Consider the following 13,972-nt stretch of genomic DNA (forward strand, 5'->3'; position numbering starts at 1 on the left):
TTTATAAAATATATGGTTGTGCAGAAAGAATGCATTAGTTGTATGAAATATATATATATATATATAGCTGTGCAAAGGTTGCCTATTGTTATGAGAATAATGGGTTTTCCTTCAGGGCATAACCAGGTTTTGCACAATTTCTAGCAGGGTTATTAAACCAGTTCTCAGTGGAGTAATTTTGCAACCATATATATATATATATAAATTTGCAACCAGCTAGACAGAGAGTAATTTAACAACCACAGGTTTGCAATTTTGCACCCTTGTCTATTTACCTGCATCACCTAAGGTGTGTTTTAAATCTTTGCACATTGCAATCTGTGCTTAGAATTCTCAGACCGTCTAGAAGTCGGGAACCTGGACAAGATAAATTTTTATATTTATAGGAAAATATGAATATAATCTTATGAAACCTTTAACAAAATAATTTTTGATTATTAATAATAACCAAAACCAGAAACAGACAATTTTTTTTCGCAATGCTGGTTAATGTTTTGTAATTTGAACTGCATCTCACTGAAATTTGACGAACATTCAAACTACCATTGTTCGTTTTAACAACATTTTTTAAAATTGATCATAAAGAAGCACTGTTAGTAAAATTGACAAAATTTCTAACAAAGAAATAATAACAACAAATAATTTTTGGAGAGAAAATAGTTTTGATCAAGAAATTCCAGTCATAATCTAATATTTTTAGAAATATGGTAATGAACATCAAGAATGAAAATGATGGTAATTTAATTTTAAAATGACAATGTGGTTATGACAATTTAGTACAGGGTGTCCCATTAAACATGGGAATTTAGTGACGAAGTGGATATCTGCTATGTTCACATTTTGTTTGTTTACATTTTGACTGCATAAGGCCGGGTGTACTTAGTAAAATAACCAAATTGCAGTATGCAAACAGAGTAAACTTGTCCGTCTTCACTGTTCATCTTGCGGAGACATAATAGACACATCTTTACAGTCTTTTACCCTTTTCATAAAATAAACTCAAGCAGACATAATTATATTATGGCTTTTGAAGTTAGGTATTTCAATGCTAATTCATAACAAAGACGATATCGAATTCGTCACTGAATTTCCATGTTTTTTGTGACACCCTGTATGAAAACTAAGAAAGTCGACTTTTTGGTGTTGACAATTTGCCTAATGAAAATGAAATAATGACATGTGGTAATGAAAATTTAGAAATTAACATTTGGTAATAGGGGCAAAAGGCAAAAACAGTTATAAATCTGATAATGACATTAAGTACTGACATTGACAATGTAGAAATGTTTAACCAATATTAGCTTGAAAATTAATCTGTTAAGCGAAATAGGTTTGTGTTATAAATTGTAAAATCGTTTGTAAAATCGAGTCTGGAAAAAAATCATCATCATTGGAGACCTATTGGAGACCCCCATAATTTCATTGGAGACCCCCAGATTTTTTGTTGGACACCCCCGTATTTGGGGGTCTCCAATAAAGATCCCCGAAAATCTGTGGGAGAGCGAGAGGTCCTTTTGAAATTCCCTGGATCTTTACTTTAGAACCCATTTTCATCCTCTAAATGAAAATTTCTCGTATTAGCAATTTTATACTTTTTTGTTGGGCTACGCAATTTAAGTATTAAATGTTCCAAGTCTTTTAAGCTTTTTTAAGAGGATTTTGAATAAGAAATTAACCTATGAAAAAATTCCGTATACAGGCAACATCAAAGAGAATAGAATATATATTAGAGGGGAATTTACTAGAAAAAAGTGTAAAACGGCCAAAAGATTTCATGCACAAGTGATTTTAGTAAACTTTTCGAAAGGTTTCTGAGAAATTGGATTTTAGAAGATATAGAACCCAACCTTGATCCTGCACAGTATGGAAATCAAAAAGGAACAGGAACTGATCATATGTTAATATCCTTAGTAGATAAAATCCTATCTCATCTAGACAACAACCTAGGATCCCCTGGAGTACTAGCAACTATGTTGGATTGGTCAGCTGCTTTTGATCGACAATGTCCCACTCTAGGGATCATAAAATTTATGAATCTAGGAGTCCGTCCTGCTCTTCTCAGTGTAATATCAAGTTACTTGTCAACTAGATCTTTGTCAGTAAAATTTAATGGAAGTACTTTTAAAACATACCAAATGCCGGGAGGTGGTCCACAGGGCACACTTCTTGGAGTACTGGAGTACCTAGTTCAATGCAATGATAATGCAGATTGTGTTAATACTGACTGCAGATATAAATATGTTGACGATCTTACTATACTTGAACTTCTCTATTTATCCAACCTTTCAACTGGAATATCCTCATATAACCATAAGCTGCATGTTGCATCAGATATTGGTATTGATAATATTTGTATCCCTCCGACCAACCTTCACACTCAGATATGCGTTAACACCATATCAGACTGGACTGAACAGAACAAAAAGATGCTTAATTGTGAGAAATCCAACTACAGAGCGTCCCATATCATATTAGATTATCTCTAATCTTTAACGACAAAATAAACCCTTAATACTCGAAGAACTTATCATTTTCCGCAAGAAAATTCTTATTTAAGCCTTATGTTATTTTTCAAAATGATTTATTCGAATTAAATTTTCTTATTAGTCCCGAAAATCGCAATTTAGACCCGTTGACGGTCTAATATGATGTGGGACACCCTGTATATGCTATTCACCAGATCTAAATCCAACTTTAGTACCAGACTCAAACTAAATAGCTCTAACCTCCAAAGATTCGAATCAATGAAGTTACTTGGAGTCTGGATAACTGAAAACCTAGATTGGGAGACTAATACAAGAGAAAAATGCAAAAAAAAGTTATGACCGATTATCCCTACTCTGTAAACTCAAGTTTATCGGTATGAACCTGAAAGACCCATGGTTAGAGTTTACATTGCGTATATACGTAGTATTCTTGAGTACTGTTGTGTAGTATGGAGTTCCTCTTTAACCATAGGACAGGGTGAGGCCCTAGAAAGGGTTCAGAAGGTGTCCCTAAAAGTTATTCTAGGCCCAGTATATGTTAATTATCAATCTGCTCTATCAGTTCTGGAACTAGAAACCTTAAGGATTAGGAGAGAGAAACTTTGTTTATACTTTGCTAAAAAATGTCTAAAATCTCAAAGGCATTCTGCCCTATTCCCGGTAGAACCAATCACTCACAACCACTAGCTACGGAACGTTGAACCATTTACTGTCAACTATGCTAGAACGGAGAAATACAGAAAATCTGCTATTCCCTATATGCAGAGAAAATTAAACTTCCTATGATATAATCTTATCTTATTCTGTGATAAAACCCACGATATACTTAATTATATTCCTATGAGAATGTATTATGATCTTGATTTATCTCTAATAAATCTTACTTACTTACTTACTTACTTACCTATATATATATATATTTGTATCTGGTAGATCAGGAATCTCTGACGGACTCTCCGCCTTTCATTCGCCTCATACAACGAGTTAATCTTCCGTCTTCGGATTCTTATTGAACACTGCCGATCGATTCGGCTTCTACAGCTAAAGCGATGTAGTTACACTGCTGCTAAAGTCTCCTCAGATCCACAGGTTCTCTTTATGAACACTGCCGATCGATTCGGCTTCTACAGCTAAAGCGATGTAGTTATACTGCTGCTAAAGTCTCCTCAGATCCACAGGTTCTCTTTCCCTGCGGTCCTTGCTGAACCCATGGCTGGAGCTCATCTGACGTTCGGTCCCTGAGATGTACTGTTTCTCATGGACTCAGGCTGTCCAACATAACACCATGGGGAGTTCGAGTTGGATTTTCTCCATCCTCTCTTGAGGAGGGCCGGACCCGGTACCCAACTGACTTGTCCTTCCTTAAATCCCTATGTTCTAGAAGGGGGGAGGGGCAGGGTTTGTTCTTCCCTTGTGAAGTAAAATCATTGGCCTGGATTTAAATTAGAACGGATGGTTTTAGTTTGGCTTGTTCACACTTACAAATCCTGATCTTTAGTTTTCATTTCCAGCGGCCAGATATTTTGAATACAACTATACATGAGGCGGTTTATCATCCACCCTACTGCTAGCATAGACTACAGGCATTACAACATAAGCTGTAAGCTCTTCATGCTTCCATTATATTACTTATGTCTAGAATAGACTCAAAGAGTCATAACTTGTGTCTGCTTCAAAAAAAAAGATAACAAGCATTATTACATAGTAACTGAATATCCCGGGGTTGCCTGTGGAATTAAAAAGATCAATTTTTTAAAAATAAATCGAGAAAACAAAATCTACCTATATATCTATCTACCTATATATAAATATATAAAACAAAGGATCAGTTTATTATTACTCTGATTGATCCAATTTTCAAAACGACAACATCATTCACAAAAGTTTCCTTCTGTTTAGAAACATTTTGTTTGTTAACAAAAATTATGCCAATCTCTAGGCCATGTATGTTCCTATGTTTAATTGCTCCCTCCAAAATGTCCATTTCCATAGCGGAATATTTGTTGTGAATTATAAAGGTTAAAAATGGAAACCCCAGATTGGTTTCGGAATACATCAGTGTATAATTTGTAAATATGTTCATGAATTGTACACTTTGAACTCCTTTTCAGGCTCAAAATGTGTCTAATATCCTTTCTATTCAAATCTCTCTTTTGTGACTGTTAAGGGTTCTACTATAGCAAATAATGTTAAAGTGTGTTCTTTGTCTCAGTGTTTGCTTTAGAGAGGATAAGCATCAAATAGAATAACAGATGTATTTTTATATCTGCAGTATTTAAGCTTCTCCAAATAAAGGTTTAGCATCACTTGCTTCAACTACAATCACTGTAATGATTGGGTTTATTGTTCCACTTATCTTCAGCGCTGTGGCTGCTATGCCATCAACCTGTCCTGATTTACCACTACCACCCCTTGAGTGTGGACCTGACACCATGCTGTGTCCTGGTGGTATGGATTGGAATGGATGCCAAATGCCCGACATATGCATGCCCTCAATGGGACCCATGGGCATGGATGGAAATATGTGCCCTGCAATGTGCCCTACTTCTTGCGGACCAGATATGATGATGTGCCCTGGAGGCATGGATCCCAATGGATGCATGATGCCTGAAATATGCATCTCCTCAGTAGGACTCATGGCTCCCTTTGGATATCAGTGCCCAGCAATGTGCCCGACTGTTTCTTGCGGACCCAATATGATGTTATGCCCTGGTGGCATGGACTCAAACTTATGCATGATGCCTGACATTTGCATGCCCTCAATGGGACCCATGGGTCTAGATGGAAATGAGTGCCCTGCAATGTGCCCTACTACATGTACACCCGATATGATGATGTGCCCTGGAGGCATAGACTCCAATGGATGCATGATGCCTGATATGTGCGTGCCTTCCATGGGTCCATTGGACCTGGATGGAAATTGGTGCCCAGCAATGTGCCCCACTGTATGTGGACCCGATATGATGATGTGCCCTGGTGGTGCGGACCCTAATGGATGCATGATGCCAGACTTGTGCATGCCAATGGGAACTGATTGTATGACCATGATGAGCTAAAGTTTTACTGATTAAAAGAAGTTATTAAATTTAGTTTTTCATAGAATTCTACATTGTTTAATAAACATTGATCAAGTTCTAATGAACACATTTAAATGCTTCCCATGATATGATGTAATGTATGGTAGGTCTTTGAATCCCAACTAACAATATATTGCACCATCAGTCATCAGTCATCATTAAAAATGGGCAATTAGAAAATTGCACATTCTTGAACTGAATTGCTCACCAAACTTTGACATTATTTTAAAAATGAATTTTGTCTGTTTTCTAAAAACAATTTTGTACATATTCCTCGGCTTAAAATGCACATTTTTAATTATCCCCAAATCAGTTTCAAAATTGAACAAATGTAACTAAAACTTTAGTAATTCAAGTTTGATTGAATTGGATTACCAGATTGTCTTATGAAAATTTCCTAAACTATTTACAATGTACAGTAGTCCAGCATCATTAGTGCACCAACTAATGTAGTTAATTTGAGCTGCATCACTGCAATAGTTTTAATGATGGAATGTAATGAAATGTTCCTAAAAAATTAGACCAGAACCAAAAATTGCGAATTTTCTTATTACAATTTTGCAAATTTTCTGTGATTCTGTGATTCTGTGATTCAAACTTTTTAAAATTTTAGATTTCGATAGAAATAATTTATATACGCATTTTTGCTTTTCTAAACTTATGATTTGAGAGAAAAAAAGGTTCACAGATTTTTTTTGGGGCCATTGGAGTACCAAAAATGAGTTACAAAATTTCAAAAACTATTGAAAAAACACCATACAAGAGAGTTACACAAAAAAGGTGCAATTTTGCACCAGGCGCCGCAAATCACACTTTTTTTACTCACCCTGTATTTCAGGAACATCACATATGATTAAAAACTAATTAATAGTAATGCGACAATGGCAGCTTACGATATTTAAATTTTGACCCCGCAGGTCAAATTTTGTGTCTAAATTTATCATTTCATCAAGATTAAAGGGCTAGAAGTTTCTTGCTCTCGATTTAGTTGTGCCCTAAATCAAGGGGGGCAGCTTCTCAATACACCCCCCCCCTTGAAGTCGCTTCTGTTAAGTGTTCTCTAACATTTTATTTTTAGCGAACACTTTCTTCGAAATAAATATTGAATATTTTATCAATTATTTGTTATGACGACATTTAGATAAGTTTGATCAATATCACCCCCCCCCCCCCACACACTCTACTCCTCCCACAGAGAACTAAATACAAGGAGTATGCAATAGAGGGAGATTCAACTGACGCGGCCCTCCCTACCATATGATTATGATTATACATGCTTTGCAGACGGTAATTCATTTGTATAAGAAATATTTGTCTAATGTACAATTACCGCGTATACAAAAACCTATTCAGAATATTTCTTATACAAATGAAGTACCGTCTGCAAAGCAAGTATAATCATTTGGTAGGGCGGGCCGCGTCAGTTGTAACTCCCTCTATTCCATACTTCTTGACTAAATACAAATCCAAGTTCCGGTTCAGTTCGGGTTCCTCCTCTTCTTCGAGTAACTTTACACAATCTATATTTATACTTTGCTTGTCTAGGTGCATCAGGGTGTTTGCCCAGATTCCAATTTTTTTTTTAAATCGCAAATTCGGAAAGAAAAATCCACCAAAATTAGAAAATGATTCAAAATGGCCGACTTTCAGAGCAACATTGAAAAGCTAAAATTATTTATAGCACCCTAAAAGCCTAGTAACATAAAATGTATAAAACACAGTTTTATAACACGTTCAAAGTCTAACAATTTCTCGTAACGAACATTTTGTACGGTTGGAAAACCAGAATCATTCAAGATGAGCAATCATTTCTCGAGATGCCGAGTTACATAAGTGTGTTACCTCTTATAGAACATGATGAGCGTTTGCTTTTACTCAAAAATTGATTTTTAAGTGGAGTTAAAAAATTGCTGCATGCAGTTTTCGCATTTAGTGCACAAATTTTGTTTTTTGCATTTTTGTGGTTCTTGCGCTAAATTCTGGTTCCCAAGAAAGTATTTGCGAATTGTGCAAAATAATATTGTCTGCAATTTCTATTAAAGCATACGCGAAAATGACTAAAGGAATTGAGTTTTTGCCACATACATAAATTTTCTAATCCCTAAATCTTTACAACTTAATTGTGTAAACCTTCGATATTTTAAACTAACGCTACTCGAGCTACAGAAATTTATAGTTTGAAATATCAAAGGTCTTCGAATTCGGGTTGTAAAGATTCAAGGATTAGAAAATCAGAGTTTGTGGCAAAAACGCAATTCCTTTGACGCAAATTATGGAGTGCAATCATTCATGCAGTTTTCATGAACATTTTTTAGCGCAATTGAAAAAAAAATTTGTTGGTTTGCACTAAATTTATTTTGAGTAATTCTGCGCAAAAATATTTAATCTGTTCCCAAAATTAGCTGACCTTAATCCTATCACGATGGGGGGGGGGATGTTCCCCCCCCCCATGGTTTACTCTAAATAACTTAAAAATGGCTTACATTAGAACTTCTTCACTTTTAAAACATCATAGCTGTGAACAAATTTTGCTAAATAACAATGTTTTCTTTGATGCATAGGATAGGGTGGTCAAACATCGGGAATGCACCCCCCCCCCATTCTATATCAGACAAAATTGGCCCAATCGGGATAGGGTTAAAGGAGATGAGTAGTGTTCAGGTAAGAAATGAGCAGTGTTCAGGAAATGAGTAGTGTTCAGGAAATGAGTAGTGTTCAGGAAATGAGTAGTGTTAAAGAAATAAGTAGTGTTCAGGAAATGAGTAGTGTTGAGGAAATGAGCAGTGTTCAGGAAAGTAGTAGTGTTGAGGAAATGGGTAGTGTTGAGGAAATGAGAAGTGTTGAGGAAATGAGTAGTGTTGAGGAAATGAGTAGTGTTCAGGAAATGAGTAGTGTTCAGGTTAGAAATGGGTAGGGTTTCAAGTAAACGAAACGTTTCGCGCAAAAAAATGCGAAGATTTTCGGTCGCATTTCGCAAAATTTTTCGCGAAATTTTGGATTTATTCGTGAAAATGAATGAAGCAAAAACCAAGCAAAATTTACTAGAGATGAGTTGGGTTCAGATTAAAAATGAGTAGGATTCAGATTAGAGATGAGTAGGGTTCAGATTAAAAATGAGTAGGATTCAGATTAGAGATGAGTAGGGTTCAGATTAGAGATGAGGATGGCTCAGGTTAGAGATGAGTAAAGTTCAGGTTAGAGATGAGTTGGGTTAAGATTAAAAATGAGTAGGATTCAGATTAGAGATGAGTAGGGTTCAGATTAGAGATGAGAATGACTCAGGTTAGAGATGAGTAGGGTTCAGGTTAGAGATGAGTAGGGTCCAGGTTAGAGATGAGTAGGGTCCAGGTTAGAGATGAGTAGGGTTCAGGTTAGAGATGAGTAGGGTCCAGGTTAGAGATGTGTAGGGTTCAGGTTAGAGATGAGAGTAGGGTCCAGGTTAGAGATGTGTAGGGTTCAGGTTAGAGATGAATAGGGTTGGGTTAGAGACGAGTAGGGTTCAGGTTAGAGATGAGTAGGGTTCAGGTTAGAGATGAGTAGGGTTTATGGTTAGAGATGGGAAGGGTTCAGGTTAGAGATATGAAGGGTTCCGATTAGAGATGGATGAATATTTTGCAGAGGATTCAGATTAGAGATGAGTTGGGTTCAAGGTAAAAAAGAGTAGTGTTTAGGTTAGCGGTAAGTAAGATTCAGGTTAGGAATGAGTAAGGTTTAGATTAGAAATGAGTAGGGTTCATGTTAGAGATTAGTAGGGTTGAGGTTAAAGATAAGTATGGTTCAGGTTAAATTAGAAATGAGTAGGAGAATGAGCAGTGTTCAGGTTGGAAACGAGTAGGGTTCAGGTTAGGGATAAATCGGGTTTAGGTTATGGATAAGTAGGGTTAAGGTTATGGATAAGTAGGGTTTAGGTTATGGATAAGAAGGGTTTAGGTTAGAGATAAGAAGGGTTCAGGTTTTAGATGGTTGAGTATTAAGTAGGGGTCAGATAAGACATAAGTATGATTTAGATTAGAGATAAGTAGGTTTAAGATTAGAGATGAGAAGGTTTCAGGTTAGATTAAAAATGAGTAGGTTTAATATTAGAGATTAGTGTAGTTCAGTTTAGGGATGAGAAGGGTTCAGAATATAAATAAGTATAATTAATGTTAGAGATATGTATAGTTTAGATTAGAGATGAGGAGGATTCAGGTTAAAAACGAGAAGGTTTAAGGCTAGAGATGAGTGGGGGTTCAGATTAAAGATGAGTAGGGTTCAGATTGGAGATGAGTAGGGTTCAGTCTAGAGATGAGTAGGGATCAGGGTGGAGATGAGTAGGGTTCAGATTAGAGATGAGAATGGTTCAGATTAGAGATGAGTAGAGTTCAGGGTTGAGATGAATAGGGTTCAGGTTAGAGATGAGTAGAGTTCAGGGTTGAGATTAGGAGGGTTCAGGTAGGGATGTTAACGTTTTCATTTTTTTTTAAACGATCGTTTTTTTCGTGTTCCTATCGTTTTTTGTTTCGTTTTCCGATCGTTTTAAAAAATATCGTTTTTTTAAAAAGTATTTAAAACGATTGTTTTTAAAATGATCGGAAAACGAAACAAAAAACGATAGGAAAACGAAAAAAACGATCGTTTAATGATCGTTTTCAAAAACGATTATCAACCCTAGGTTCAGGTTAGAAATGAGGAGGGTTCAGATTAGAGATGAGGAGGGTTCAGATTAGAGATGAGGAGGGTTCAGGTTAGAGATGAGGAGGGTTCAGGTTAGAAATGAGGAGGGTTCAGATTAGTGATGAGGAGGGATCAGGGTTGAGATGATTATATTGTTTAGGTTGGAAAGATACTCTAGCCCTTTTCATACAGGGTTACCAACAAAGAACGAGACCGTAAAGACGACCTAAAACTCATTAAATGTAACTACCCCAAGGTTAAATTGAGTCTGATGACTTTAATATAGATTTTTTTTTGACAATTTTAATGATTAGGCAACAAATGAAACAAGTTGTTAGTTGCACAGACAGTATAAATTGCGTACAATCGTCTCTAAAGTCTCATTCTTTTGTGGATTTATAACCTACGCTTCTCAACCTGAACCCTACAGTTTTTAGACAATGTCAGAAAATCTTTTTTTATGAAAAACTTGGGTTAAGATTAAATTCCACACTTTTCTAAAAAGTTGGGAATTTGATTAATTTTCTTTTCAGATCATAAATAAATATAGTCCACATTGTTTAATATTTTCATATAATTTATAAATACATTCCATGTTAATCAATTTTTTCAGATCATATTATAAATATAGTCCACTTTGGTCAATTTTATTAGATCATATATAAATATAGTCCACTTTGGTCAATTTTATTAGATCATATATAAATATAGTCCACTTTGGTCAATTTTATTAGATCATATATAAATATAGTCCACTTTGGTCAATTTTATTAGATCATATATAAATATAGTCCACTTTGGTCAATTTTATTAGATCATATATAGATATAGTCCACTTTGGTCACAGATAGGACACATGATGTCGTCTTCTCAAGATTTGAATGAACTACTTTCATCGTATCTGTTATTTTAATTAACTTATAAAAATAATCATCTAAAATATTATTTTTCAGATATTTTTGTTAAAAATCTTCAGTATTTAAGGTTTTACAAATACAAAGGCTCTGTTGATTGTACTCATTTAGAGAGCAAACATTGAGATAATATACACTTGCGAATTATTTGATTTAGTTTTATCTATATTTGGATCGGTCCTGGGCTGTACTGTCCTTTTATTGTTTTCAATAATTATATTTAACACTTGTTACACTGCGTGTCAAACAAGTATGCAACTAAGTTTTTTACAGGATTCAAGGGAAAGGTAGAAAAAAAAGATATTTACAAAGATTGACTCCTTATGATTAAAAACATTTTATCAAGACAAAATAAACATTTAAATAATTTTTTAAGCAAAACTGATATTGTTATCTATCACATGTCTTTCTATGAAATGTCTTTCTATGATATTGTTATCTACAGGGTGTCCCACGAAACATGACACTAGCAAGACGAATTGAAAGTCGTCTTTCAACTTTTAAGTTATTGGTGACGTTCAGTCTTCAACCTTCTTTTTCATGCATGATTCCTGCATGAAACAATTACCACAAAATTCGCCTAGTCCTGCCGTTTCCAAAATGTGGTCTGCGTTTTTGTGCATTCACCAATACCGGAGATATTAAGAATTTCGTTCAGATTTGATTTTTATTAAATAAAACCAAAACTGTCCAAATCTGAAGGAAATTCATCATATCTCCGGAAATATTGAAAGCACAAAAAAGGCAGACCACAATTTGGAAATGCCAAGACAAGGGTTATTTTGTCATTATTAATTCTAGAATTTTCCTCCTAAAAAAAGTTTACGAAAAAATGCCGTAAATTATTTCAAAGTTCTAAGACGACCTTCAAAATCGTCTAGCTATTGTCATGTTTCGTGGGACACCCTGTATCACATGTCTTTCTATGAAATGTCTTTCTATGATATTGTTATCTATCACATGTCTTTCTATTAAATGTCTTTCTATGAAATGTCTTTCTAATGTCCCAACGCCAGTGTATATAATATGCATTCTATAAATACCATTACCTACAAAGAGACGCTTCAAACTTTGAAATAAGAAGACGACATTTAAGCCCTCCTATGTATTTGTTCATTGGACTTTCTACAAACCATAATTTAAATCCTATTTCACAGTTTTATGTCCTAAAGTAGTGTTTAAACACTGTATTACACTGATCAGTGAACAGATATTATTTATCTATTTTTTTCATAGTTTCTGTACACGCGTAATTTCAAGTGACCTCCATTTATAGAGTGGTATGTCCGATACACAACGATACTCATAAAACAATTATGATTGAAATAAACTTATTTTCCTCTCCGAAAATTCATTGTTTAATTGTGTTGTGGCTTGCGGAATCATATATAACTGAGAAAATTAAGTTAGTTGTTTGTAATTTGTATGCCCAATCATAACTCATGAACTTCTTGATTTTGAATTGGGAAATTCAAAGGAACCCAAAGAATTTCTAAGCTTAAAAATTAAATTTGGGTTAGTTGAGTTTTATAAAGAAAACTTTTTTTCCAGGCCACGCTGGGATTCCAAGCTATTAATATTGTGAGATAATATCAATAAAATGATTTTTTAACCTTTTAGTTGTAGATTTATTGTTTAAATTGTTTAAATTTCTTTATTTTTGTTCTAGAAAATGGAATATCCTGTTTGTTGGACTGATAGACCTAGACAAAACCTAGAACTTGGACTAGGGGAGATAACTTGGTAGGTTCAATCAAACCTTTGTTTTGGCCTTGACTTTGACCTTGATATTGACATTAACATTGACTTTGGAATTAACATTGACTTTAACATTGACATTAACATTAACTTTGAAATTAACATTGACTTTGAAATTAACATTGACTGTGAAATTAACATTGACTTTGAAATTAACATTGACTTTGAAATTAACATTGACTTTGACATTGACACTAACATTAACTTTGAAATTAACATTGACTTTGACATTAACATTGACTTTGAAATTAACATTGACCTTGACATTATCATTGACTTTGAAATTAACATTGACCTTGACATTATCATTGACTTTGACATAAACATTGACCTTGACATTAACATTGACCTTTACATTAACATTGACCTTGACATTAACATAAACCTTAACCTTAACATTGACCTTGACATTAACATTGACTTTAAAATTAACATTGACTTTGACGTTAACATTGACTTTGACATTAACAATTACTTTGACAATAACATTGACTTTGAAATTAAAATTGACCTTGACATCAACATTTACCTTGAAATTAACATTGACCTTGACATTATCATTGACTTTGACATAAACATTGACCTTGACATTAACATGGACCTTGACATTATCATTGACCTTGACATTAACATTGACCTTGACATTAACATTGACCTTGACATTAACATTTACCTTGACATCAGGTGGGGGTTCAGCAGCTGGATTGAGCTAGGTCCAGCTGGTTGTTTAGTGGCAGGAGGAGGTGATCCTAGGCACATACTCTATACTCTAGCTCATAATACAAATGTAAGTTCTTTTATTTTATTTAAATATTGGAAAAAAATTGCGATGAAAAAATATTGTAGGTGAAAATTTACTTGTTGGAGCAAAAACTTGAAGTTTACGCTAAACAGGTAAAATTTATCTAAACACAGTTCGTCTTGAGGTGGGAACTGATCTTGTATTGTTTCATATTTTCATTTCATATTTTATTCAACTACAAAGCACTAGATAATACAAATAAAAAGATCACAATTTACTATGTAGTTTGGACCCGCCTAACCAGAGTAGGTTGTTTTAATTGGTTGGCCCACTATAAACGAA

The 13,972-nt window shown here is 34.5% G+C and overlaps 1 protein-coding gene across 1 annotated transcript; it reads left to right on the forward strand.

Annotated features, from left to right (window-relative positions):
* Positions 1-8,048: 8,048 nt before the first annotated feature.
* On the forward strand, positions 8,049-13,782 carry LOC111711768 (dynein assembly factor 3, axonemal; the record flags this gene model as incomplete). The annotated part of the gene is given in 4 exon segments (XM_023486203.1): positions 8,049-8,224; positions 12,800-12,873; positions 13,573-13,675; positions 13,735-13,782. Coding segments are annotated over 4 exon segments (345 nt in total), but the record flags the coding sequence as incomplete, so codon positions are not given.
* Positions 13,783-13,972: the final 190 nt, after the last annotated feature.

This window comes from Eurytemora carolleeae, unplaced genomic scaffold (genome assembly GCF_000591075.1).
Source record: "Eurytemora carolleeae unplaced genomic scaffold, Eaff_2.0 scaffold1204, whole genome shotgun sequence".
NCBI classification, from domain to species: domain Eukaryota; kingdom Metazoa; phylum Arthropoda; class Copepoda; order Calanoida; family Temoridae; genus Eurytemora; species Eurytemora carolleeae.